This window comes from Scardinius erythrophthalmus (genome assembly GCF_964197995.2).
Source record: "Scardinius erythrophthalmus genome assembly, chromosome: 13".
Lineage (NCBI taxonomy): Eukaryota > Metazoa > Chordata > Actinopteri > Cypriniformes > Leuciscidae > Scardinius > Scardinius erythrophthalmus.
The window spans coordinates 6963242-6991058 of record NC_138233.1 but is presented as its reverse complement, the minus strand read 5'-3'; the positions used below and the strand labels follow the sequence as shown (position 1 = coordinate 6991058).

The following is a 27817-nucleotide window of genomic DNA, read 5'->3' as shown; positions in this document are numbered from 1 at the left end:
AAATATTTTTTATTTTGAATAAATGCAGTTCTTTTTAACCTTTTATTCATCAAATATATTAGGCAGCAGAACTTTTTCCAACACTCATAATAAATCAGAATATTAGAATGATTTCTAAAGGATCATGTGATAACAAGGTATATTTGGCGAAAAAACGCAGAGGCAAATATACCGAATATTTTATTATAGGGCGTCATCTGGCGGATAAACGTGCTACTGAAACCAAGAAAAAGAAAACAAAGAGCAGTCTACTGAAGCACCAATGGTGTATGCTATTGGATGATACTTCCAAAAGCCCGCCCACTTTAGCACTCTCATTCGTCCATTCAATTGTCAATCACACGCCGGAACTACGATTAACAGGACTTCTGTGGCGCAAAAAATGGAGGATAACATTAAAGACATCAGCCGACCTCAGATGTATTTGTTTGGTGAGCTGAAATAAACCCTCATGTTGCATAATCATATATCTGCGATGATCAATAATATACCATCATGTAATATATCATATACATGCGTCTGCTGCAGTATTGCAGTATAATAAAAGAGTTGTGGCTAATGCAGCTAGTCACATGTCTTTGTTAATAGCTTTATGTTTATACAAATAAATGTTATTTTCCATATTATTTAAAATATATTAGGGAAAAGAGGACTATGAGTATTTCTTTTGCTCTTTTGTTTGCTGTGGTCTCGTGCTAACAGCCTGTATAAAGGATGTAACTTAGTGTATTATGTGGGGTTGTTGATCGTTGAGAAGGGTTTTTCCTTAAGTTTGCATCATGTTTACAACGTTGTTGAATAAAACACAAGTTTTGTCGTCTTGCTGTAGGTTGCTCACTGAAAGCAGATAAGAAAGAGCACAAAGTTGAGTTGGATGATGATGAGTCTGAACATCAGCTGTCACTCAAGGCGGTGAGGAAGATGAATTATTAAAACTACTCAATAATAACACACATATTCAGTCCTGCATGGAATAGTTTAAAGATAAATGTGGAGTTTGTGAACTGATGTTTACGTTCTTTTCCTTTTCTATTGTAATCTATAATACTTTATCATGTAATGTAGCACTTTTGTTTTGTTCTCCTTATCATTTTGCTGTTCTGTTGTACTCTATTCCATAAGGGGTTTTAGACCCTAATTAATCTGAACTCCTGTAAAAATGCATGATTATGTGAAATCAGCAGGTGCAGTGAGTTGGTTTATTTAACTCTGAATTCTATTCTATTCTAAAACATTCTATTCTGGTCTGTTTTATATCATTCTGTTCTATAACATTGCACACAGTTCTATAATATTATTGTCATAATATCTGTAGAATTATCCGCTTGGACTAGATCTAATGGGAATTTTATTGTCAGTATTCATCATCGTCGTGCGAGTGATCCAAATTATGGATGTGTTATTTAAATAGCCTGTAATCTCTCATGAACAAAGCAGTTTCCTCTCTCACACGCACGTCTTCACCTGTGTTCTCAGGTGTGTTTGGGTGCAGAGGCGGAGGATAAATTCCACACCGTGGAGATGGAGGGATTGACTTACGATGGCAAAACGACCAAAATCACTCTCGCTGTCCTGAAGCCGTCCGTTCTGCCTTCTGTAAGTGTGCTAGGCTCCATTTCTATAGAGTTTTATGTCATGAACATAAACCTCTATTTGTAGTCATTTATCTAGTCCTGAATGCATCATTCACAAGTTATTCTACTGCAGTTTTTTTATACTGTTATTAATTCAGTGATCATAATTTTGTTGATTCCAATGCACAAGCTGGCCAATGTAAGAAAGCTTCAGTAACACTGATCTATCTATCTATCTATCTATCTATCTATCTATCTATCTATCTATCTATCTATCTATCTATCTATCTATCTATCTATCTATCTATCTATCTATCTATCTATCTATCTATTATTATAAAAGTTGTATCTGTTAATATTATTTAATGGACCTATGCTACATGAACTAACAATGAACAGTTGTATTTTTATTACTAATATTATCAAAGATTAATACACATACTGTAACAAAGGTGTAGTTAATGCATTGACTAGCGTTAACTAAAATGGGCCCTTGTTCTAAAGTTTTACTGAACCAGCCAAGTGTTGTTATGCCCTCAATAACACTTTGAATGTGGATTTATACTGTGGAGGGATTCCTGTTATGGGTGTTTTATGGTATTGGAAGAATGTGTCTAATAAAAATTCCAGCTGTGCCGAGGCTGGTCAAGTTGTGATTGACAGATTGTTTATGGAAGGGGCTGGGCCATTGTTGCATCATCAGGACAGCAGACACAAGCTCTCCATGACATCAGCACATATTCGCCTCTGTTTTATATCAGCTATGGAAAACATGAGCATTTCCAAAGAAGTGGGAGGAATCTATGTTTTATGGCTCAGTGCGAACAGAACGCAGAATTTGCAACTCTATTTGTGTTCAGATAAATACCAACTTGGTGGTATGATTAGGCTATCACAGTGGCTGGAGTTTCAGGAATTTTAAAGTTGGCGTTTTGACCTCCTTCACACCTCGTGGTCAACGAGTTTAGAGCATAGAGCATGTTTGTAAGCCCTTTTCTTTTTGTGTGTGTAATTTTGACCCTGTCTGTAAGATCTTGGAATTTATTCAGTTTACGCAATCCCCAAAATTAGAAAACGCCCCAGGATATCTGACTCAAAAAAAGAGTCGAGCAATAATTGTACCTCAATTACAAGGTTTTGTCTTGATTGCTCGGGAGACAATCAATTCATCAGTCAGCGTTTATGTTGAAACAGATCATCTGAGATGATTTTGGACGTGAGGGATTGTTCGCCATTCAGCGTAATTACAACAGTTAAATAGCTGTCATTTAAAGCATTAAGCAGACCATCGCGCCCTCAGCTGTTTACATCTGGTTGCCATCGATGCAAGTGCCGTTGCCTGGTGCAGTGGAATGTTCATTCAGAATTTTTGGCCGTGGCTTGTGTTTCGCGAGTTGTGCAATTGTGTACTGATATTTAGCTGTAGGCCTGTCTTAGATGTACTGGCATGGAATGATCAGGATGGCTCCCAGTCGTGAATTCTTTCTGGGAAACAAATTTTGTTTGGTTGTTTGTGGCGGGAATCATTTATCATCTGATTTTGCACAAAATTGCCAGATAAACAACAAGTAGGCTAGCCTTGCTTAGTAGTACATGTTTTAAAGGGTTAGTTCACCCAAAAATTTTAATTATCCCATAATTTACTCCCCCTCAAGCCATCCTGGGTGCATATTTCTTCTTACGACTTTCAGTCGGAGTTATATTAAAGGGGTGGTATAATGCCCTTTTCACAAGATGTAAAATAAGTCTCTGATGTCCCCAGAGTGTGTATGTGAAGTTTTAGCTCAAAATACCCCACAGATATTTTTATATAGCATGTTAAAATTGTCACTTTTTGAGGGTGAGTGTTTTTGTGCACAGTTTTTGTGTCTGTCCCTTTAAATGCAAATGAGCTGCTGCTCTCGGCACAGGGGGCGGAGCTTCAACAGCTTGTGTCCTTTTACCTTACACCAGGGATCAGCAACTCCGGTCCTGGAGGGCCACTGTCCTGCAGAGTTTAGCTCCAACCCTAATTAAACACACCTGAACAAGGCAATCAGTGTTTTCAGGATTACTAGATAGATACAGGCAGGTGAGTTTTTATCAGGGCTGAAGCTAAACTCTGCAGGACAGTGGCCCTCCAGGACCGGAGTTACACAGACATGGACTGAAAATGTCAAAATCTTTTAGCCTTTTATGTTCAAACTGGAGTCGGACAATGATAGAGAGACTTAAGAAGAAGTGACAACGTAGAATGCAACTGGACATTTCTGAATGGTTAATTGCTAAATTAATGTAGCAGAGTTAACTATCTTCTAGTCACAGCTTTTTTGGGCTTCAAAATCTCAGCCACCATTCACTCCCATTATAAAGCTGGGAAGAGCCAGGCTATTTTTAATATAACTCCGATTGTATTTGGCTGAAAGAAGGATGGCTTGAGGGGGAGTAAATTATGGGATAATTTTCATTTTTGAGTGAACTATACCTTTAAGACACAACAATTTACATTACCGTTTAAAGGTTTGGTTATGTTTTTTAAACAAGTATTTTATACTCACTGAGGCTACATTTATTTCAAATTACAGTAGAATAAAATTCTATAAATAAAAAATAGTCAAATTGCTAAATATTATTACAATTTAAAATATCTGTTTTCTATAAATGATTGTTATGGCAAACTAAGCTGAATTTTCAGCATCATTACTCCAGTCTTCAGTGTCACATGATTCTTCAGTGTCATGTGATCCTTCTGAAGTCATTCTAAGGGTGTGTTCACACATGGCAGGTTCGGTTCGATTAAACCAACCCCCGGGTGGGATTATCTGAATGTGTGTGAATGCTGCGGTGCGAACCCTGGTGCACACCTGACAAGTGAACCAAAACACACTTTTTTTAGGGTCAGTTTCCAAATGAACTCTGGTGTGGTTCAACTGAAATATGCATGCAACATAGACCAAAGACATCTGAACGAACCAAAAACAGGATGTGCTGTCACAAGATGCGACCCTAAAAAGGACAAAATGCTCAAGCATACCTGGCTCTTCTTCTCATAGGCTCTATGTTGCCCATTTCAGTTCGGTAAAGGTGTCGGATCTGCCATCTCCTCGCAGCAGATCTTCATTTGTGTGTGTGACGGAGACATTTCAGGTGCTGTTTTGACTCCTTTACACGTTTTGTATGCTCTTCGTGAGTTCTCAGCTGGTTAAAATACCACCATATGTACGCACATACAACAAGCGCATGTAGCCCAGCATTGTTTTAGACGTTTTGTCATAAAAGCTGGTTTTTGTTTAGTATCTGTAGGTTTGGTGTTAAACATGACCGTGTGAACACTAAGTGAACCAGTGTCATTTTCTTTTCTTTTTTTTGGTCTCTGGACCAAAAGAACCAAGAGAACAGAACTAGAAATGTGAACACACCCTTAAATGCTGATCTGCTGCTGAAGAATAATTTATTCTTATTATATCTTATTATTTCTTATATGTCTATGTTTAAAACAGTTGTGCTGCTTAATATTTTTGGTGGAAACTGTGATAATATTTTTTTCTGAATTCTTTGATGAATAGAGAGTTCAAAAGAACAGCATTTAGTTCAAAATGTCAGTCTTTCGTTACATTATAAATGTCTTTTCTGTCAATTTTGATCATTTTAATGCTTTCTTGGACTTGGTGAATAAAGTATTAATTTATATAAAAAAAGAAATCTTACTGACCCCAGGGTGTTGAACAGTAGTGTATGTATTAGAAAGCAAGGTAGCTCACTAGGTTTTGGAAAAGAGCCTTCATGTGGTAAGTTTAAGATGTTTGATGTTTATTTAATAAGCTGTGGACTGTTTGTGTGTGTGTGTGTGTGTGTGTGTGTGTGTGTGTGTGTGTGTGTGTGTGTGTGTGTGTGTGTGTGTGTGTTCTAAAAGTAGATCATAATTCAAACTTTTTGTTAGTATTGAGTTTGTTGAAGGGATCATTCTCGGCTCAGTTTGGATAACTACATGTGTGTCCGTATGTTCCCTCTAGCTAAGTCTTGGAGGTTTTGAGGTCACTCCTCCCGTGTCTTTTCGCCTGCGGTCCGGAGGGGGTCCGGTCTACATCAGCGGCCAGCATTTCGTCAGTGAGTACCTTTCTGTCTTTCCACATTTGTTAGGACTGAACATGACTACTCAAAACAGAGAGTTCAGAAAGAGCATTTCCCAAGTGTGTCTTTTGCCTCTGTTGTTTACTCTTCTCTCTGATGGAATGTTTCTCTGTACCTGTTGTGATGTCCATGGGACTAATCCGGCTGTCCTAAAGGGCCCTGCACTCTCCATACGGACTCAGAATGAATTAACCAGCACCATGTGACACCATTTGCACGGATATAATCGCTTCCATATGTTTTCACAGGCTGTTCAGACAGTTTCAGCTTCTCCGGATATTAAACAAGTGCAGCACTTGCATATGTCAGACTGGTTTTGTCATATGAACCTTGACATGAGAAGTTGTATTGTATTTATTTAAACCATAGTTATTGATGTCTGGAGATCACTGTTTTTTTTTCAGGTGTAAAGGAATCAGATGATGAGGATGAGGAAGAGGAGGAGAATAACACATCACCAGTGAAGAGACCGTCCAACATGACCCTCGCAAAAGTGCCTCAGGTGATTTTGTTTTTAATCTCACTTTACAATTAAATATACAACTACTAAATTATGACTGTCCCAACATTAAATGTGATTTAAAATAAGTGGACATATATGCAGAAGTTGGCCCCACTATGCATAAAACTCCCCTAAGATAAATAGTTAGATATCTTTTCACTAAAAAAAAAAAAAAAATCTGTTTTTGTCTTTTTTACATTACAAATATCTAAAGTTTCTTAAATCAAGAAAAAAAAAGAAAAATGACAGAAGTCTTGCTTTCTCAAAAAAAAAAAAAAAAAGATCAAAATTAAGTGAATTTATCAAGTCTGTGAGGTAAGAATAATAATCATGTTTTGCCTTATAATTATTATTTTTTCCTTACCCCACTGACAGACTTGTTTTCTTGTTTTAAGCATATTAAATATTTGTACTGGATAATGTATTTATCGCAGAAAATTTGGCACTTTATTTCTTCTGTTCATAAGAATTGAAAAGGGTTTAACTAGGTGTCCAGAAAACTGTGAGGTTGCCATGTTGACTTCCATGGAATCTCAATAAAGAGACACATTGTTCAATACACACTTAATCCTCTAGATAAGTGTTTGAGACAAGCAACAGCTTGCCATCAGTGTGGTACTCAGAGAGCCTGTTCTTTTGTCAGAGTGTTGAAATTATCCCAGAATTCTTACTGAAGCCATGAGAGGCTGTCACTTATAGTGATTTTACTAGGGTTTAGGAGTGTTATTGTGATTTACTCACTGTAATGCACAGCCTTTAATGGCTTTTTGGTTTTATACATGCTGACAACTGCAAGATAAGTCACAAATTAATGCATTAAAGGTGAAGTATGTAGTTTCTGTGACACTAGTGGCCCTTTGCGGAATTACAAAAATAAAGCATAATTGCTAACTTTAACTCGTCCTGCGTGAGTAGTCGCTCTTACGGGTGCTTGTGAAGGCATGTCTCAACAGTTAAGAGTAGGCTACTTTCGATAAAAGGTTCAAATACTTTTAGCTGTGTTGCTATGTGTCATGAGGAAGCAATTGAGTAGGCTAACACTCTGTCAAGGGCGAACGTGATGGTCTCGCTTATAATAAACCCATCCAACGCATTGCACCAGGCACATTTTTTGACATGACGTGTCACAGCTGTTTAAGGCTACACTGGACACGTCAAAGTAAACAATATAAACTAGAACATTTGTCTTTCTGAATGGATGCATGATGTTTTATTGAAGCGTCCATTGTAGCATGTAATATCGCTACGTCCCGTTCGCTTTGACGTGTTCATGACCTGTTAAACCTTTGTGAAATTTGGCTTGCACTCCTTTCCCCAAACAGTGCACTGTCTTTTCCCATATAACGCGTCAACCATTGTACCACACCGGCTAAACCCCCTCTGGCTCCGCCTGCTACAGAAGCCACGCCCCAAACTCTCGCTATAGGTTGAGCTGGAAAGAGATTGACGGATCTGAGTGGACCACTCTTAATGTTTTGATGGTGCCTGGGGGCTCAGTGTTTCACTTTTGGGGGAGAGAAACCCACGGATGGCATACTGATAGTTGTCAGTGAACAATAAATTGGGTCAAGACAAGATAATATATTTTATACTTTAAATATTTATTATTTATTTAAATATTTCATACTTGCCCTTTAACATATTTATTAAAATAATATAGTTTGGTTATTCTTGCCTCTAGCAGCCCGCCACTCTCTTAGTAGAATAGATTTTAGTACCAGAATATAAAAAGTTAGTACATATTTTTTTCTTTTTCCAATGATGGTGTTCTGTCTTTTTAGAAAAAGCTGAAAATGGACTCTGATGAAGATGAGGACAGCGAGGAAGATGATGACGATGATGACGACGATGATGATGACGAAGAGTGAGAACTCCGTTATAACTTATGCTCTGTTGAAAGTTTTACTCTCAGTGAACAAGATTTAACTTTGTGAGGAATCATTTTTAAGTCAAAGAAACGTCTGCATTTCTGTCTGTTTTTCCTTTTCAGGGACAATGACAAAGAAGAAAAGACTGTTGAAAAGCACCCCATCAAAACCCCTCAAAAAGTGAGTCTTGCCGTTTCTCGCTGTTCATAGAATCAGGCAAGAGGAAATGCTGTGTATTACGTGACCTTTCAAAAGTTTTGGGTCTGTAAGATAAATAGGAAGTTCAAAAGAACAGCATTTATTTGCCTTTCTTTTGTAACATTATAAATGGCTTTTGATCAATTTAGTGTGTCTTAGTATACATAAATAAAAAGTCTTACTGACCCCAAACTTTTGAACAGTTGCGTATGTCATATTGCTGCATGGTACCACTGCTGCCCTGAATGAATTCATATGAACAACAGATTGACCAGCAGGTGCCAGTCTCTGCCTGAGAGAGAGAGAGAGAGAGAGGGAGAGGAGGAGGAGGGGGGGGAGTTACCCCCATCACACATTCATCACCACCTGTTATTATTACATCAGTTTATAGAGCACATTACATTCTGTCTGTCTCTTCATGTAACAAATATTCTTCTTCTCTCACGTCACATTTATAAAACCACAGTGTCTTCTGTCATCTTTATCATGCCTTGTTTGCGTCCTTCGCTTGTCTGTCTGTTTTCATCTGTCTGGAGCATAATGATCACATGTATGCTAGGAAGCTTCACAGACAGTATGACTTCACCTCTCTACCCATCACTTGCTCTCGTTCTCTTTTACATGTGTTGATGACTGCATGTGGCTCTTTATCTACTTTGAAGAATCTGATATAAAGAAGTTAAAAATGCTTTAAATAATTTGATTGAAAAAAAAGCTAAATAAAAATAAATAACCTGTACTAAATGACCAAAAACTAAATGCTAAGTTGTTTTTGTTGTTGTTGTTGTTTTTAAAACTTGCAATCCAGTGGCCTGTTACACAAAGCTAGCTTGAACAAACTCTGAGTTTCAGAAATCCAGATAAATCCAACCTGGTTTAGATCCGGTTCAGCGGTCTCTCAATGCTCGGTACAAACGTTCTCTGTCAACTTAGGATTGATGTGCCTCATTCAAGTAGCTCAGATCTTGCTATTAAAGGGGTGGTTCGGGATTTTTGACATCGGACCTCATTTTTAAGTCAGCCTGGTTGTTATTCATCAGTGGAGACATTTTTTTTTTTAAATTATCCAGTCCTTATATTTGGATAGTTAGCCGATGCTAGGCTAGCGCGAGTCAAGGGTAGATGTTAGCCAGCCATTAAAAACCGTTTTACCCACTCCACAGTGCACCAAACGCAAATCAGTTATAACACTAGACTATCGATGCAAATGTACGTTGAGAGAATAATGTTAGAAATCAAACTTACCTTTCATCTCAATGATCCCAAAGGAACTAGTTTCTCAGCAGCTGCGGAATTTTACTTTGCTCCGGTTAGTAATGCGGCAAAAAGTAAACACAGAACAGAAGCGCACTACAGTGTGTGTAGTACATGTGTGTACCGGCTCACTCGGTTGCCTAGGTAATCAATATCACTCCGCTGCTGCTGTAGACAAGGCTTATGATTACAGGGAACAAATTATAACTAATGCAATGTGATGAAAGGTAAGTTTGATTTCTAACATTATTCTCTCAACGGACATTTGCATCGATAGTCTAGTGTTATAACTGATTTGCGTTTGGTGCACTGTGGAGTGGGTAAAACGGTTTTTAATGGCTGGCTAACATATACCATTGACTCGCGCTAGCCTAGCATCGGCTAACTATCCAAATATAAGGACTGGATAATTTAAAAAAAAAAATGTCTCCACTGATGAATAACAACCAGGCTGACTTAAAAATGAGGTCCGATGTCAAAAATCCCGAACCACCCCTTTAATGTCCATTTTTATCTAAAAGCAATCATTTTATAGTTATACTCTAAAATTCAAAAGTTTAGGTCAGAGAATTAATATGAATAAGAAGGCAAGGATGCATTAAAATGATCAAAAGGGATGGTAAAGACATTTATGATGTTAAAAAAGATTTATTTATCAAATAAATCATGGTTTCCACAAAAATATTAAGCAGCACAACTGTATTCAACATTGATAATAATCAGAAATGTTTCTTGAGCAGCAAATCAGCATATTAGAATGATTTCTGAAGGATCATGTGACACTGAAGACTGGAGTAATGATGCTGAAAATTCAGTTTTGATCACAGGAATAAATTACATTTCAAAGTAATTACAAAAGTAAACGGGTATAATATTGGTTTACAATAATATTGTTTTTACTGTATTATTGATCAAATAAATGCAGCCTTGGAGAGCATAATAGACTTTAAAAAAAACAAAGAAAGCTTTTGAACGGTAATATAGTGAAAATCACATTTGAAACAATTTATGCACCATTAAAACTCGGGAACTAAACTGAAAGCGACAACCCTACTAAAACCCAATAACCCTGCTGTGTATTTAAATGTCTGAGAGAGCGTGACAGTGTGTATTTGTATGTGTGTTTAGAGATCAAAGCGGGCACATACCTGCTCTGTGAGGACTGATTCCTGCCCCGAGGGGGAACGACAGATGAGCACTTCTGTCACACACTCCACATCTCCTCTGATCCCTCCGTCCTGAATGCTTTCTTCTCCTCTCACAGCTTTTCAGTCTCTACATCTGTCCCATCAGGCCCAAACACTTTCTATGAACTCTGTATATAAAGCACTGTTCAAATTACACATTATAAACGAGAAAAGTGGGATGATGCATCTTTTTCTAAAGATAATGCATGCTTATTCATGTTTGCACCTTTAAAGAGTGTAATGCATTTTAATGAATAGGTTATATAGAGAGATTGTGCTATACTATATGCTATGTTTAGGTTCTATAATGTACTAACTTTGTTCCTGTAGATAATTATAACCATATAACTAGTTATAAGACAATTTGCATTATTAAAATCATTAATAAGGCGTAATGATACATAAAACATATAGGGTTCATGGAAAGTGTAAACTCTCCCATCCAGATTTCATTTGCTCATCTTTATTTTCTCCCAATGTATAGAGTTGTAGAGCTATGACAGTGTCATGTGGTCCCTTCAGGCCGTGACTAAACGGGCTACGTTTTCTACAAATTACTGCTCTCTTTCATCACGGCTCTCTGACAGCCTGACTGAAAAAAACAAAACATCCGAGAAGCGTATTGTGTTACATCACCGAAGAACAAAGCCGTCAGAATCACTCAATTCACAAACATTATCCGCTGTTATGATTCTAACGCTGAGCATGACAGGTGACTGGAGCAGCTCTGTCTTTGACACGTGCTAAATATTTTTTTCTGCTCATTTTAACCTGGGATTTTTCTCTCTGTCATTTTTCCAGACCCCAGAGAAGAAGAAAAGTGCAGATAAGCAGAACGGCTCTTCAGACAAGAAAGCGGGGACATCAGGGAAGCCCCAAACCCAGGTAAGTTATTTACTTTGAAAAAAGTAAGCAACACTGCTGGATATACGTGGGTGGTATGTTTAAAATCTTCAAATCAATAATGCTATGAGTCATTTTATTTCATGGTAATGGTATACTATCCCAATACAGTCAAGTTTGATTCAAAGTCATTTTTACGGTCATACAGTATATACCGTCATACTGCCCAGATCTACTTTAGGATAAGTTCATTTGGGTCAGGAGCCGTCTGGGTTTCAGTTTTTGGTATTCAGTTCACATCCCATTCCCAAATTGCCAAGCCGTGCCAACCAAAAGCCAAGGTCCACCGTTGGATGCCAGAGGTAATTCTTACCAAACGTCCAGGTGCAGTTTAGAGCGCCGACGACATGGCAGCCTCACAGAGAAAACCACGGGATAATGAGACGGCCTGTCTTTGTTTACGATCAACCAACACCGCCAAAAGCAAAATGTGAATTAGACCAGCAGTGCCCCTAAAGATAAATGTGCGCAACAGCATTCAAAACTCCAGCTGTGATTAGCTGAAAACCGCCCAGTCTTAAGAGGACACAACGATCCCAAAGCCTTTTTTTTTTGGAGTGAATGCACTTAATACACTTTTAATAATCAAGCGCATTAGAGAAAAACATCTTGACATTCAAAGGTTTTCTTTTAGGTCATGGAAATGGGACATCGTATTTTCCCATGCAAGGAAATGGTGAAGCGCACTTAACTAGCTGCTGGTGGCAACAATCCCAAAACGTCCAATTTGAAGGGTCATTTGTGGTCTGCTTTAAAACAACAAACTACTCTCAAAGCCACGGCCTTCTGGCAGGGTGACCGATGTTTGGAATCTGAAATGCATTCACCAGACTTTCTTCTAATCACAAAATTTCCTCCTTTGACTGGTACACACGCAGTTGTGTGGGGTTACATTTTCTTTGATGTAGATTTTTTCACCATAATTGTGGTGCTGAATCAGAAAGATGCAGGAACAGGAACGATACACACAGTGAGAGTCCTTTAAAGACATGCACAGAGAGGAGAGAACTTGAGAGAGAAGTTGAGGACAACCATTGAGAAGTAAAAATATCATTCATTTTCTCCATACATTTTCTATCTTGCTAAAGTAAAGGCCATTACATATGCAACATGAACAAATAATCAATAAAGTCAATATATCAATAGGTTTTAATTCATATTTTTTTTTGTTTAGCAATTCATCACAGAGCTTTTCAAATGCCTATTTGGCGAAAATTACTGGTAAAAAAAAAAAATCCCGAACCAGGAACTATTAAAAAGTGGGCGGTCACTGTGTAACGCTCTATTGAGTGCTCGAGGAATTACCAGATTGAAATATGCTCGTAAATGTCCATCAAGCTTTGCCTTTCAAACATCCTAAAGTGATTTCACATACCCAATGACCAATTACCTAAGAGGGCAAGTTGTGCGACTTTTGCGGGTGACAAGAAAGACAGGTGACTAACAAAAGCAAGACTGAGCTTTCACCACTAAATTTGTCTGACCTTTGACCCCTGGAACACACACCCTCAGGACAGGTTTATATACCTTTTCAGTGTGACCTTTGGTTTTGGCATTCAAACCCGGACCACCTTAAACACTTAAGCACCCACATAGTGTCTAAATGAGTTTCCCATCGCTCCCGTTGGCAGTTCACTTGACCTAACAATGTAAGACTCTGTAAGCATGTTATTAGCATCTTAGATGCCTGACGTGAGGAGCACTAATTACCTACTGTTATAGAAACACCCAGGGGGCTGTGTGTGTGTGTGTGTGTGCGCGCGCACCCACTTTTGGCTAATTCCATAATGGCTACGTTCTGGTGCAAGACGGTGGTTGTTAAAACACCTTACGAGATTAGATAGTCAAGCAGACATCCTCCCATCTTTCTCAAACTCTGGCACTTCTTTGCACTTCTGCTTCCGGTCGGCCACTCCTACTCGTCGTTCTCCACACCCTTGCTTCCGGTTGCCACTCCTCTGCCATTAGAAATCATTAGGGCTTGGAGCTGCTGGGTGTCCCTGCAGGCCATGAGGCGAGCGGAAACCGAGTGCTCTGTCATTAAAGCGTGGCTGGTTCATTACATTCTCCCAACGGAGTGCTGTATATCTGTATGAATGCATGAAGAGAAATCGCTTGCATTTCCCAATGACACGCTCAAACAGTTGTGGAATGCTTCATAAGACTGCATTTGCGTGTAGAAACAAGTTTAGTACAATAGTACGGGACATAACTGTAAGATGCTTTCATCTGTGAATGGCTGTCATAAAGTATACAAGAATGTCCAGTCAAGTTGTTTTAGTTTTGTTAGTCAACCTCAGCCACAACACAGACTGTTCATTGACCATCTTTTGGTGAAAGCCTACTCAAAATGGCAGTCTCCATTCTGATTGGCTGATTTTTGGCAATTTTATCCTTTTGCACTGTTGTGTAATCCACTTTTGAGATGAGATTCGCCCAGCTGTTGTGTAAAAAGAGTGAATTGTGGTTGGTCACTTGATTACCTCTTTTCAACATAATGATCTGTGTATCATCTGTATTTCTACTGACTTGAGACTTGAATGAAAATGTAGCTGACTACATTTCTATTCTTTTTTTTTTTTTGGACAGATCGGCAAATTTATTTAATGCTGAATCTTTATGCCACCCTAGGAATTTAATACTTTAATTCAGCAAGTACACATTAAATTAATCAAAGTGACAGTAAATACATTTCTAGTGTTGCAGAAATAGTATTTCAAATAATATGCTGTTCTTTTGAACTTTCTATTCATCAAAGAAAAAAATCCACAAAAATCTTAAGCAGTTTTCAACATGATAATAATAAAAAATGTTTCTTGAGCTGTAAATCAGCGTATTAGAATGATTTCTGAAGGATCATGTGACACTGAAGACTGGCGTAATGATGCTTTACATCACAGGAAAAAATGACATTTTACAATATATTAAAATTACAGTTTATTTTAAATTGTAATATTTCACAATATTACTGTATTTTCGATCAAATAAATGCAAATCTACCGACTTCAAACGTTTGACCGCTAGTATATTTACATAAAATTTAATCATTATAAATAGTTGCTGAGTCAAAAATACGAGACAAGATATCCGAGTCTCTTGTTATACGTGTAGCTGTGTACATTAGGAGTTTTGACAATGGGGCGCAGAGAAGAGGTTAACATGTCTGCTATATGAACACTTGTAAAGTCGATTCCTATTGGGCAGCAGAGACAGTTACCTGTCATAACATACATAAAAACTACATTAGTGTATAAGAGCGGCGGACAATGCACAAGATCCTTCATAATGTCCCTGGTTGATAAAGGTCAGTAAAGTTTTGAAGTTATGTGCTTGATCACACGTGTGTGTGTGTATTGAGGACAGCTGATTACATCAAATGCTAGCGTGCTAATGATTAAGTGCCGTCCCCTGGCATCTGTAATCAGTGTCTGGCGTAGATTAAAAAGCTCGCTGCACTCTCTGTCTGTCAGCTGTCTTAACTCTACAGCTGTCCTTTCCCAACACACAAAAACGCCCTGCTATATAATGACTGCACCACACCGGGCCTCTCTGGCCCTCTGCCAGTCCTGTGTGTGTGTGTGTGTGGTGAGTGCGTTTGTCCTTTAATCTGATACCTTTTGATCTATCGCATGCTCGTCAATCGCTACAGAGGAAAAGGGGATTATTTATTTTGTTCTTGCTAAACAAGACTGGAAGACATTGTCCTTTACTTTATGTTCTTCTCTCACTTTCCACTTTCATCTTGCACGACCAAAAGTTCTGGAGTGTTCTTGAGGGATGTTTACCTGAATAGCACTTTTTTAGTACTTCAGCTTACTTTATTTCATCTAGTTGCCTAGATATCAACATATCTCATTCAGGGTTCTAAATTAACTTTTTTGATCACCAGCCAATGTGGCTGGTAACTTTCTAAAGTTATCAGCCAATCAGAATATCCACTAGCCAATTTTTTTTTTTTTTTTTTTTTTTTTTTGAGTAGGCTACATGTGGCAATCCTGACAATACATGATGACATTATTGTGATCAAAAACTAGCCATTCACGACCCATCAGCCATTTGGCATTTTCTAGTTTCTCTGTCGATACCCTCCTCATCCCCTGCCTCGTTCCTCTTCTCGCCCCCAGAAGTCTGTCCCAAGTACCACTGCCGCATTTCGTTTAATACTTTACTAGCCAACTCCGTTTGTCTTATTTCTTGTGTTTTCTGTGTCCATTCGTTTCCATGGTTTCTCGCAAACTTTAGGCTAAAGAAAACTCAGAAAAAAGTTTCTGTAATTAACAGAAGAAAGACAATATAAGTTGCACTGTAGTTTCCACAAGTGTAATGGCTGCCGACATTAACAGACGATTTTGCATAAAATAAAAAAATAAAACCAAAAATGTTCCGTCTCGCCTCCGTGTTCGGCGATCAGGTTTCATTCATTCTCTCGCAGCTAGTAACTTCACGAGCGTGTCTTTTCCGCGCCGTTCTCTTCCGTGTGTGTGTGTCGGCGCGCTGCGCTCTCTGCTCAATGTTCTGCTCTGTCGTTAACGGCCCAAATGCTCGAATCATGTACCAATCGGCGATCACGCACTTGAAAAGCGTGAAATTTAGATAAACGCAATTTAGAGGTGGATAAACGCTATTTCCGAATTTTGGGAGGTGCGTAAACGGCGTTTACGTGCGTTTAGCCTCCACTACATCCCTGCATGTAATGCCTCATGCATCACCGGCCAAACTGGCTAGTAAGTTTTTATTAACACCCGCCAAAATGAATTTTAACCCGCATTAGGCGGGTTGGCGGGTGTTAATTTAGAACCCTGATCTCATTGACGTTGAAGTGTTTTTTTTTTGTTAAGTTTAATTTGTTCATTGAATATTTTTATTTCAGCTTTATTACAATTCTTATTATTTAACAACACTGAATTCAGTATCCATTTTTAGCATTCCTTCCATGATGGTCTCTGTTGGGCTCGCTTTAAAATGCTCTGAGGTCATTTGAAGCATTCATTTAATCCCATATGTTAGAAGTCTTCATGCTTTCCATCTCCATTTCTTCCCTCTGTTACTACCTCTCTCTCGCTCGCTGTGAAAAACAAGGCTCTGTCCATCAATGTAACCCTGCAATCAGTGTGGATTCTTGGCTGGGCTGCGTGCATGGACAGGCCACTGTGTGTGTGTGTGTGTGTGTGTGGGTGTGTGTGCTTACATCAGTCTGCAGAGGGACAGTATATTTCTGCTGAAAGCTGGACACACACCTGTGCCTCATGAGCAGACACAGACCCTCTCTTTTAGATTCCAGATTCTTTAGGAAGTTGTAATAATACAGACATTTGCCCTCACAATATCTCAGACCTTCTATACTGTGACAGAGCATCAGTGAGCACGTAAAACATTTTACCTTTAAAGCACCAACACAGACCGTGTGAGCCATCCGAGCACCTGTGTGTACTTGATACATCAAATGACTTCATACATCAACTCTGTCCGAAACCTGAACCTTTTTATGATTCCATTTTTGTGATTATGATTCCACTGAGAAATATGCACTGTAGCCATTTTTTCAGGACCCAAGAAGACCTGCATTATTTTAAACTATGTTGGACATAGTGAGACAACATTGTAAAATGCAAAACAAGTCTGAAACATCAAAACAACAAAGTTTGGTTTTACATGTGATGAGAAGTGTGTTGGTGTGAAGTTGTGCATGTGTACCTCTCTATCTGTCATGTATCCTAATATACAGTATATAAATATAAGGCAAAAGTCTGAGAAGAAAGAAGGGAGAAAAAGGAGGGAAAGAGAAAAAAATTATATAAAAAAGGAATGGATAAAAAAAAGAATAAACACAAAAAGTAAATATGTAACTGAAATTAACAATAAATAAATAAAGAGGAGGTTCGGTTAGTGAACTTTGTTCTCGGACATTAAATGTGATTTTTTATATATATATATATATATATATATATATATATATATATATATATATATATATATATATATATATATATATATATATATATATATATATATATATATATATATATATAAATAGATTGATAGTGATATATACGTTGTCATTATATAGTGATTTGGAAGCTCTGAAACCAGTTTGTTACAAAAATGTCAGTAAATTGCAAAATATTTGATGTTGGTTCTGAGAAAACTTTGCAGCATCCCTGGTTATTGTTTTAAAGGACATTCATATATTATTACTATATAATACAATATAGCATTAAAGGGGGGGTGAAATGCTCATTTTCACTCAATCTCCTGTTAATTTTGAGTACCTATAGAGTAGTATTGCATCGTTCATATCTCCAAAAAGTCTTTAGTTTTATTATATTTATAAGTGAAAGATAGACTGTACCGAGTCTTTCCGGAAAAAAACGAGCGGCTGGAGGCGGGCCGTGTGGGCGAAGCTAAAGCTGTGCTAACGCGCCGAGCTAGTAACGTTAACAACACACAGATACATTTGTTCAACAGTTTTACTCACTGCCTGCGGTTCCAACGCACGACTGCGGACCTTTATCATTGTGACTGCTCGATCCTTAAGCATTAGACGATCTGCAAATCCGTGATCTGGGCTTTGTTTATAAAACAATCATCGTCGAAATGCAGGGAAACAGTCTTGCTCAACTCGTTTTTGCCCCGGAAAAACAAACTGCATCCACTATTCCCTTAACGCTGGGTTCTTTGGGAATCTGTGCAGGTTTGTCTTGCCCTGGCAACCAAAAACCCACTTCTTTGGTGACATTGACTTCCCTAAAGCCGAGCAGAGCGCTTAGATGAGGTACTGCTTTCGCTCTCTCGCTCTGGTCTACGGTTGCGCGCGCGCCCGCGATCTTACCGGAGAAGTGCCCTTAGGACCCGTATAAGGAAATTCCGTTACATCTGACGTCACACATACCCATACTCGAAAAAAACTTTCCGAAACTTGTGACAAACCGGAAGGACAATTTTTGGCACAGAAATTCTCCTTCAAACGTACAATTTAATTTTTGAAACTTTGTCCATGTTTAGCATGGGAATCCAACTCTTTAACAGTGTAAAAAACTCAGTATGCATGAAATAGCATTTCACCCCCCCTTTAATATATAATAAAATAAATTGTGTGATACTGATACATTAAGTTGTTAAGTTGCTATGTAACACGAAGGTGTTGGAAATAAGGGTCTTGTCACTGAAAACAAGTGGTTTATTCCTCCTCTTGGCAGAGCGGCCGTCCCACCGCCACATCTAAGAGCTTTGGGCTTGTTCTCTACTGCATGGAAGCAATAAAAGGATCATTTGTACCCCTCTAAATTTGTCAAAGGGTGCTGTCATTAGTGCAGAGGTCTGGGCCAGACTAGACTAATGGTTAACAGGACGAGTCAAGGAGCTGTTGGTGTATGCTATTTATGTATGGCTTTTGTTGTCAATATCTAGCATGAGCTGTGTGACACTTTGCTGTGTGTTTGAAACTTGTCTAGATTAACAGGATTTGCATTTTTCTTATTTACAGACACCACAGAAAGTAAAAGACAAGTCTCCAGCAGGGCCTTCTGGGAAGAGTCCCAGCACTCTCAGCCTTAGCGAGGTCAAAGACAAACTTACATCAGCATCTAAAGAGGTACGAATACTCATCATTTTCGCTTCCACATTAAAATGTGTCTCTCTGTTAACTGTGCATGCATTTCTCTTCCGTAATCACACACATGCTTTAGCCCTGACATGCATACAAACACGCACACATGCCGTGTGTTAACAGTAAGTACGCTGACTTAGCAGATGATGAGATGGTCAGATGTTAATGAGGCGTCTGAGTTGAAGGCCGGAGGGGGAATGACCAGCTATATGACATCAGCATATTGGGATTAACCAGCCTTTCTGAGTCCACCTGCTCATTTCCTCTCATTCACTCAGTACCCCCGACCACTGACCCTCTTCATTCTCACATCCTCCGCTTCGTAAGAGCCTTCTGATCATCGCGGGTCTCTCATGGCATCGGTATGTTTTTGAAACTGACACTGATTGTTTTACACACCATGACAGTCACATGCTATAATGCTATAATTAGGATAATTAGGATACCCCCCCGTTAACTAAATATTTATTTACTGCATGTGTGATGTGCTGTTGAGTACCAGACCATATTCATTCCTCAGTTTGTCAAAATGAACAGTACAAGTACTAGGAATCCAAGCAGGCAATAGTACAAGTAGATGTTTAACATATGCAGTATTTGATTTATAAAAAATGCAAAACTCTCTTCTCTCCCCGGCACTGTTTACACTGCCATTAGAAAGTTTGGGGTCAGTAAGATTCTTTTAATGTTTTGAAAGAAGTTTCTTATGCTCACCAAAGCTGCATTTATTTGATAAAAAATACAGTAAAATTAGTAATATTGTGAAATATAAAAAATAACTATTTTCTATTTCTATTGTATTTTGAATTGCCAGTCTCCAGTGTCACATGATCCTTCAGAAATCATTCTAATATGCTGATTTATTATCAATGTTGGAAACAGTTGTGCTGATTAATATTTTTGTGCAAACGGTGATACATTTTTTTCAGGATTCTTTAATGCATAGAAAGTTCAAAAGAACAGCATTGATTTTAAAAAGAACGTCTTTACTGTCATCATTGGTCAATTGAATGAAAACATTAATTTCTTTAAAATACTCTTATTGACACAAAACTTTGGAACGGTAGTGTATATATATACTGAGGGATGGGTCACTTATTGTATGTGGTAATGGACAGAAGGTTAAAAAAACAACAACCCCATAATATTCCTTTAAGACATCTCTGCTGCACGCTTTTTAGAAACTCCAGAAACTGGAGAGCGAGATGATTAGTATGTTGTGCAGTAATATCTAGTTTGAAACTGGAAGGATACAGCGGATGGATTGTGTTGAGCAGATATGATGATTTGTGTCCGTGTGATTTCATTCGGTCTGCTGTAGATAAGGGGAAGTGGAATTACTGTGAAGGCCACAAAAAAATGCGAGTTCACTGAAGTGCGTCCAACACCCAACGACTCACCCTGTTCATCACCGCAGCAGCGCTCTGGCTCCGAGTCAGGATGAGCTCAACACTTAGCAGAGAGACACAAGTGATGAAAAAGGGCCATTTCATTTCTGCAAAAATATGTTTCTCTGAAACAGGGGAGGCCACTTCCAAAGACGGAACAGAAGTTTGAGAACTACGCTAGAAGCGCTTTCAAGATCTCTGATAAACAAGTGAGTATCGCTTTTTTCATAAAGCACTGTCACCCTATGGCTGGAGTATTTCTAGCATTCTTACGTTGCATAAAATGCATGTATGACCCTGACAAAATGTATCAACCCTCCTTATTTAAGAACTGTCCACTTAAAAGATTAAAATTCTTCTGCTCAGAAGATGAGACGCTCTTCAGCCTGCAGAGAGATACAGAAACATACTCAAACATCCACTTTATTGATTTAAATCGACCTTATTTTCATTGAACGTGCGAGACTTACGAATCATTAGTCGCTATAGATTAATAACTTGAAGCATAACAAAATGCTGTAAATGTTAAAACCATATGCAATACAAGGCAGTGTTTGATTATGATTATACATTAAAATAACATAACAAATATCAGTTTGCTATATCAAGCATCGTAAGGGCCTGTTTTTGAACGGAAGCGTATGACCGTGCCTCCTCTTACGTTAAAAGTAAAGTGGAAATTTAAGGCATACTTAACTACGTCAAGTTTACCATTACTGTGAAGAAGCAAACCTCAAGTGAGCGATACAGTTGCCTTGAAATGTCTTATTCAGGTAGCTAGCTAAAAACTCTATGTGAAATTATCGCATCTACGTTCACACACTTGATTTGAGTATATTTTAGGCCTTAACATCTTCTGTCTTAGTGGGCCGGTTGGGGGGTGGCATACTGAGATCTTCCTGCCGCTCTCTCTCTTTTTTATCAGCAAATGAAATATGTACTGATTGACCTCTTGGCATTCAAAAGAACTGGGGGGAGCTGTCACGCCTGACATCTTTAGCTGTGATTTACATCCCTCGTTCACTCATTCCTCTTTCGCTGTCTCTTTTAGTCTAGAGCTTTTTTTGCAGTCGAATGTGTCAGGCTGGGTGTTGACCTAAAATATTGCAGTAGTGTAAAGCAGCCCTCACAAATGGCCACGCTTGGGTCAAAAGAGAAAAATCTCTCTTTTAAGTAAAGTGCACTATCATGCCTGCTGTAGCTCCTATTTTTTTCGGGATGAATTACACACGAGAGGGTGCAAATGTCAGTGTGAGAGTCTGTGTGTGTGTGTTAGTGGTACCAGTGGTACAAAAGATCTCATTTTACCCAAATATTTTGTTTTGTTTGCATGTAATCCTATTTTTTATATATATTTAAGCACACTTGGCAGATGCTTTTATCCAAAGCAACTTGCATTTCATTCAAGGTTTATATTTGTCATGCTCTACTGTTTGAGCTACACATTACCCCTTTAAAACACATTGTCCCTAAAAATGTCTTTGTAGGTCATACAAGTACTACTATTTAATTAAAAGGTCATTTAAATTACACGTGGATAACAATTTCTGCAATTAAACAATCGCTTGTGTTTGTCAAGTGACAGCCGAACTATCCTGTCTGCATCAAAACACAAAATGCATGCGTTTTTATGCAGGCTGTACACATAAGATGATCTAACAGTTTATTCTATAATGACTTGTTTCAAATTTGCATATTTGCTGAATGCCAACAGTATATGAAAAAGTATTACAGTGTTTGCATTTTAATTGTTTGACAGAACTGTTAAATAAAGACAGTAAACGCATGAAGATGGAGAATGGGATCTCCAGCGCGTCTGCAGGCACTGATTCTCAGCACTGTCAAAATAAAAGTCCTGCTTCTGACACTAATCGGCCCTACAGAAAAACGTATGGCAAATATCGGCCGATATTATTGGCCATGATATATCGGTCGACCTTGAATTGTAGACATGCTACAGAAGAAACCGCTATTACAATAGATGTTAAATGTGTCAAGTGTTGATTATAAATATATTCACATTTTACTAAATACCTAAAATTGTCAGTAAATCTATTAAAATTGACTATTTTATCCAATATTTGTGTGTTTTGTATTTTTATGCTCATCATCAATTCAATGTGCTTCCCTTAAGGAGCATAATGCTGGTTCCAGATCACGTGTGAGGTCCGTTTTCAGTAAGGATGCTGCCTTAAGGGGCTTTTGCACCAGGTAGTTCTAGGAACTAGTCACCAGGATGGTTCCCCGAGAACTTTTGGTTCCCCTAGGAACGTTTTCCTGGTTGCATTCGCACCGCCAGTAGGAACTCTGAAGTGAGCTATTTGATGCATTGCGCCCTGCGCGCCGGTTCGAGAAACATGGCTGGAGCGTGTCAGGCTTTGCTGTGCAGGTGTCCTCTCAGATGTACAACGGGTGGAGTGTGTGTGTGTGTGAGAATGTGTTTTTGAGCAGAAACGGCTTTGGGAGCACAGCAGGCAAAGAGGTGTGAGACATGTCTTTGTCAAAGAGAGGCACCAGGATGGTTCCCCGAGAACTTTTGGTTCCCCTAGGAACATTTTTGCTGGTTGCATTCGCATCGCCAGTAGGAACTCTGAAGTGAAGTCAGCCGCGCTTGTTGTTGTGACTTTTATTTTGACGGCACGCAGACCTTTATTTTGACGGCGCTGAGAACGCCAGCCAGAGCCACACAGTGCTCGCATTCTCCGTGTTCATTCGTTTACAATCTGTCTAACAGTCATGTCTAATACTCTATTCTTATTATTATATATACATAGAAAGTAGACAGACAGTAATGAAAAGTTATTCGCATATGCCGTGTGGCTGATGTCAAGTTTTGCTAGCTGAGCACAAATACATAATCATGTTTCGCTTGGTCCCCGCAAAGTTGCGTTGGATTTTCTCCTTAGCGTAAAGGTTGTTTTCCATGAGTTAGTTTCTGGAGTAAATATATAGGCTATAATCTGTGTGTTTACACAGCTTTTTTAAAAATGGCGGATGCTGGTGTTTCGCGTGTGTTCGGCCAATCAGCGCACGCTAACGTCACTGATAGTTCCTATAGTGCTGGTTTAGACCCTACTCTGAAGTAGGAGCTGAATTAGTTCCTCCAAAAGGAGTTCCTAGAACTAAAATCGTTCGTAGTTCCTGCGGTGCGAACACGCCAAAATCCGGATACTTCCGCCAATAGTTCTAGGAACTGTGAAAGGTTCCTCCGGTGCGAAAGCCCCATTAGAAAGTAGGCAGCTCACTAGGATTTGGAACGGAGTTTACATGTTTTCGTGTTTTGGTCGGTAATGAGCTATTTGATGCATTGCGCCCTGCGCGCCGGTTCTAGAAACAAGGCTGGAGCGTGTCAGGCTTTGCTGCGCAGGTGTCCTCTCAGATGTACAACGGCTGGAGAGTGTGTGTGTGTGTGTGAGTGTGTTTTCGAGCAGAAACGGCTTTGGGAGCACAGCAGGCAAAGAGGTGTGAGACATGTCTTTGTCAAAGAGAGGCACTAGTCATACCCTTTGGTATGTACAAGGACTGCACCCCCTTCCTCTGGGCTCGGCGCTGTAGTTATACCCCAGACGCTCCGCTAATGTGGAGTTTTTCATCCAAACTGACTCACACAGCTCTAATTATTAACCATCCAAATGAGTCGCTACATCAGAGAAACTCCGTTCCAGCTTCACCAACTCATCCTTTTCCCCCTCCCCTCTCTCTCTCTCTCTCTCTCTCTCTCTCTCCCCCCATTTGTTTTCTTGCAGGTGATCAAAGACCTTTGGAACTTTTTACAATCACTAAAAAAGTAATGGCTGCTCTGCGCTCCCCTTCCCGTCCCGGTGCAGCAGAAGTCTGGGGTTAGCCAGTAACAGCACTTCAGCTGTGCGATCTGGCCTCTTCCCCTCTTAACGTGATCCGTCTGCCCAGAACGAGCCTCAGCAATGGCATAGATATCATGCTTCATGTTTTCTATTTTACTTTCTTTCCTTTTTAATCATGAAATCTTTTTTTTTTTTGTCAGGTCCACAATGTTTTTTTTAGAAGAACATTTAATGGGATGTTTTGCCAAGGCAGTTATAATTTTAAAATGCAGCTTTAGGGTGAATCTCATGAAATCTTATCAAGAACATGTCCAGGTCACATGTCACCTCAGAATCAAAATCTGCATAAAGAAAATTAAGCCTATTTTAGACTAAACAAATGTTTTGCAATTGGGATATTTTCATAAGAACTAAGCATAATATTTCCCCTATTCTCATTATCAAAAAAAATAAATAATAAAAAATGAAATATTGTAAAGCATTTATAAATCATGGAAGCTTTGCGGTATGGACTATAATTTATGGTGATTTAATAATAAAAATAAAAAAAACAGAATAAAACGAGTTAAAGTATACTATGTTAAAACAGTTGAGAATAATGGAAAAAAAACTTGAGTGGAACATTAAGGTAATGACAATTTGGGAAGTGAAAATGTTCATGCAAAAAATGTTAATGGTCATAAAAATATGCTTTGTTTTCTCAATGCTTTTTGGATAAAATGTAATCATGTTTGTGATATGTTTTTATATGTAACGTGATATGTTTTTGTGTCTCTCTCTTAAGTAGAAAATGGAAACCTGATATTGCTTGGTGCTGGTTTATCACATGATTTTTTTTTTTTTATTATTATTATTTTTTGTGAGGCCATTTGAAACAACAACACTTGAACATTAGCTTGAGTAAAGTAGCTTTTTGCACTACCAGCCCAAGACCAATTGGCTTCTGGCGTATATCTGAAACCACAATCACTGTAAATCGTCCCCTTAATTTCTTTGTGTAAAGATGGCAGCTGAAGTGTAATAATGCGAACGTTGAGTGTTCTCTCTGATTGAAGATTCCTTCTAGCTCACAGTATTCAAATGTATTCAGCCCTCAGGATTCTGCTTTGCTGCAATTCCAATGGCCTTCAACATTTAAACTTCACTATTATCTCAAGTGCTATAGACTCTCCCATAAAATTTCTCTTTAGAAGTGCGGCCAGAATATTATACCTCGTGAAAAAAAAGAAAGATGATTGTTAGTTCATGGTTTAGGTCATTAAATATGACAACAAAGATGATTAGTTGATTTGATGCTTTGAAATCCAGCTTTCTGTATATGTTATGTTGTTTTTGTCATATCAGTTGTTTTTATTTTTGCACTAAACTTTTAATTTGTTAGTTAAAACCCTTCAATATACGTAGGTGTTTTTGAAAACCGAAAAATGTCCTTGATCTCTTTTAATTAGTTTGATGTTGTGTAGCTTTGAATGAAAGTAAATCTTTTTTTTTTTTTGGTACCATGCATATGCTGCAAGCAAGTCGTGCATTGAAACAAAACTATATTGTTTCCATTATGATACAAAATGGCCTCCACTTCAAGTTCAGTGGTGCTTGTTGTTTGTTGATGTTGATTAAATTGGGAGCAATCTAGTTTTGTCACATCATGCTTCTCGCTTGCAGTGTTAGATTGGGTTTCATGCATTTCTTGGATGGAAATTGAGGTAATCCAGCTTTAGTTAAATAAATACTGTACATCAACTTTTTGTCTGTGAATTATAACTATGTGAAGTTGCCTATACTTTTAACCAGTCTCTGGAGTAAGGTAACCAAGTTCACCAGTAAGGTGTTGTTATAACTGCTAACATTAAAGGCTGGAGTCAGATCATGTTCTCAGTCCCAGTTTTCAGATCAAGAAGTGGCTAGACTGACGCAAAATAAACTGTATTTTAGTAGTAACTAGATCAATCGGACTTTGTAATCTGAACATATTCAATGCAAAGCACAGGCTGATGGCCTATTCATGTATCGAATTGGATGCCGCGTCCTTCTAAAATATTTTTTATTTACAAACATCATAGGTGTGAATTGTTTGATGATAATTTAATTCATTATTAGACCTAATCTCTGACAGTTGCATCAAAATTAGTTCTGTTCAAGTAAATCTATTATGGTCTCAAAACTTGTAACACTTGCCAACAAAGAGCACCATTTTAGTGCAGAAGGGGTAAATGATGTCTGCTGTTCAACCTCAGCGATCATTTCTCCTCTTCTAGAAAGTCTCGGCCCGTTTCTCCTCCCGAGGTGTTCGCCTGATTGGCTTGTTTGAAAAAACACTGTTTTCCGTCCCATCATTGTCTGAAACAGAATTAATAAAAATGTCAACTGAGCAAATGGTGTTGCATTTTCTCTCTCTTTTTTTTTTCACTTGCTTCATTTTTCTGCCTTTTCTGAACATCTGAAGCAGAGATTTACCATTTTGATCAACATGGTTACTAAACTCTAGAAACCTAGGTTCACAGCCGTTATGATGATAGCTCTGGAATGGGCTAAACAAACATTTGCTATCAGCCGTGTTTGTTTCCGTCAAACTTCCTAAATTATTTGCCATTTTACAGCTCTCACTTTTCTTTTTGAAGAGATTAAACTTTAGAAGAAAAGAAAGTTATCTTTATCAGCAAATTGCCTCAAATGAAGAGATCTATCATTAACTCTCCAATGGGATTTTTACATTTGTATGGTTCTTTTTCGTTTTCTTTTCTCGGTTTCATTGATCTTTCCTTATAAATGCTATCCTGAAGTTGCTTTGCTAATTTACTTTGTAAATTATTCTTCATGCATTCACCACATGGTGGCGATAATGGCTTATGATGACATTGTATTTTGATTTATGGAAAGCTCCTTCCCACTATCGTGTACGGGACAGTTAATCAGCCACTCACCTGGATTGCACTCCTTCATTATGCCTGATGACACTTTCCTACTTCCTGTTGTCTGTGTCTACAGCAGGAAGTGAGCTCAGCAGACAGGGTGTGTGTGTGTGTGTGTGTGTGTGTGTGTGTGTGTGTGTGTGTGTGTGTGTGTGTGTGTGTGTGTGTGTGTGTGTGTGTGTGTGTGTGTGTGTGTGTGTGTGTGTGTGTGTGTGTGTGTGTGTGTGTGTGTGTGTGTGTGTGTGTGTGTGTGTGTGTGTGTGTGTGTGTGTGTGTGTGTGGGGGTTTTGGGGGGGGATTTACTGTGTGGAATTCCCCCTCTTTCCCAAGGGTGAGGAATTCCAGATCAGCGCACACTCCAGGCAGAAACAAGGATGAATGAGAATGTACAGAAATTCTACCTGAAGCAATTCCAATCAGCGGTTAGTAGGAATTATGAAACATTTCACTGATTCAGCTGTCTGACTGAAGTGTCCAGTCATGACTGCACAAACAACAGTGTCAGCAAGATCATG

General features: G+C 38.6%; 1 protein-coding gene across 1 annotated transcript; it reads left to right on the top strand.

The window, feature by feature from the left end:
- Positions 1-210: 210 nt before the first annotated feature.
- npm1b (nucleophosmin 1b) lies at positions 211-26763 on the top strand. The gene is made up of 11 exons (XM_081383122.1): positions 211-431; positions 830-912; positions 1477-1596; positions 5567-5660; positions 6089-6186; positions 7968-8050; positions 8177-8234; positions 11495-11578; positions 19080-19187; positions 20725-20799; positions 24337-26763. The coding sequence occupies exons 1-11, from the start codon at positions 383-385 to the stop codon at positions 24379-24381; spliced, it is 897 nt and encodes a 298-aa protein (XP_081239248.1). The 5' UTR covers positions 211-382; the 3' UTR covers positions 24382-26763.
- Positions 26764-27817: the final 1054 nt, after the last annotated feature.

Excerpts from the sequence above, each read along its gene's own strand:
- npm1b (XM_081383122.1), top strand. The coding sequence starts at position 383 with ATGGAGGATAACATTAAAGACATCAGCCGACCTCAGATGTATTTGTTT. Across the intron at positions 8,235-11,494 it reads CCATCAAAACCCCTCAAAAA|ACCCCAGAGAAGAAGAAAAG; the intron begins GTGAGTCTTGCC and ends TCATTTTTCCAG. Across the intron at positions 19,188-20,724 it reads TTACATCAGCATCTAAAGAG|GGGAGGCCACTTCCAAAGAC; the intron begins GTACGAATACTC and ends TCTCTGAAACAG.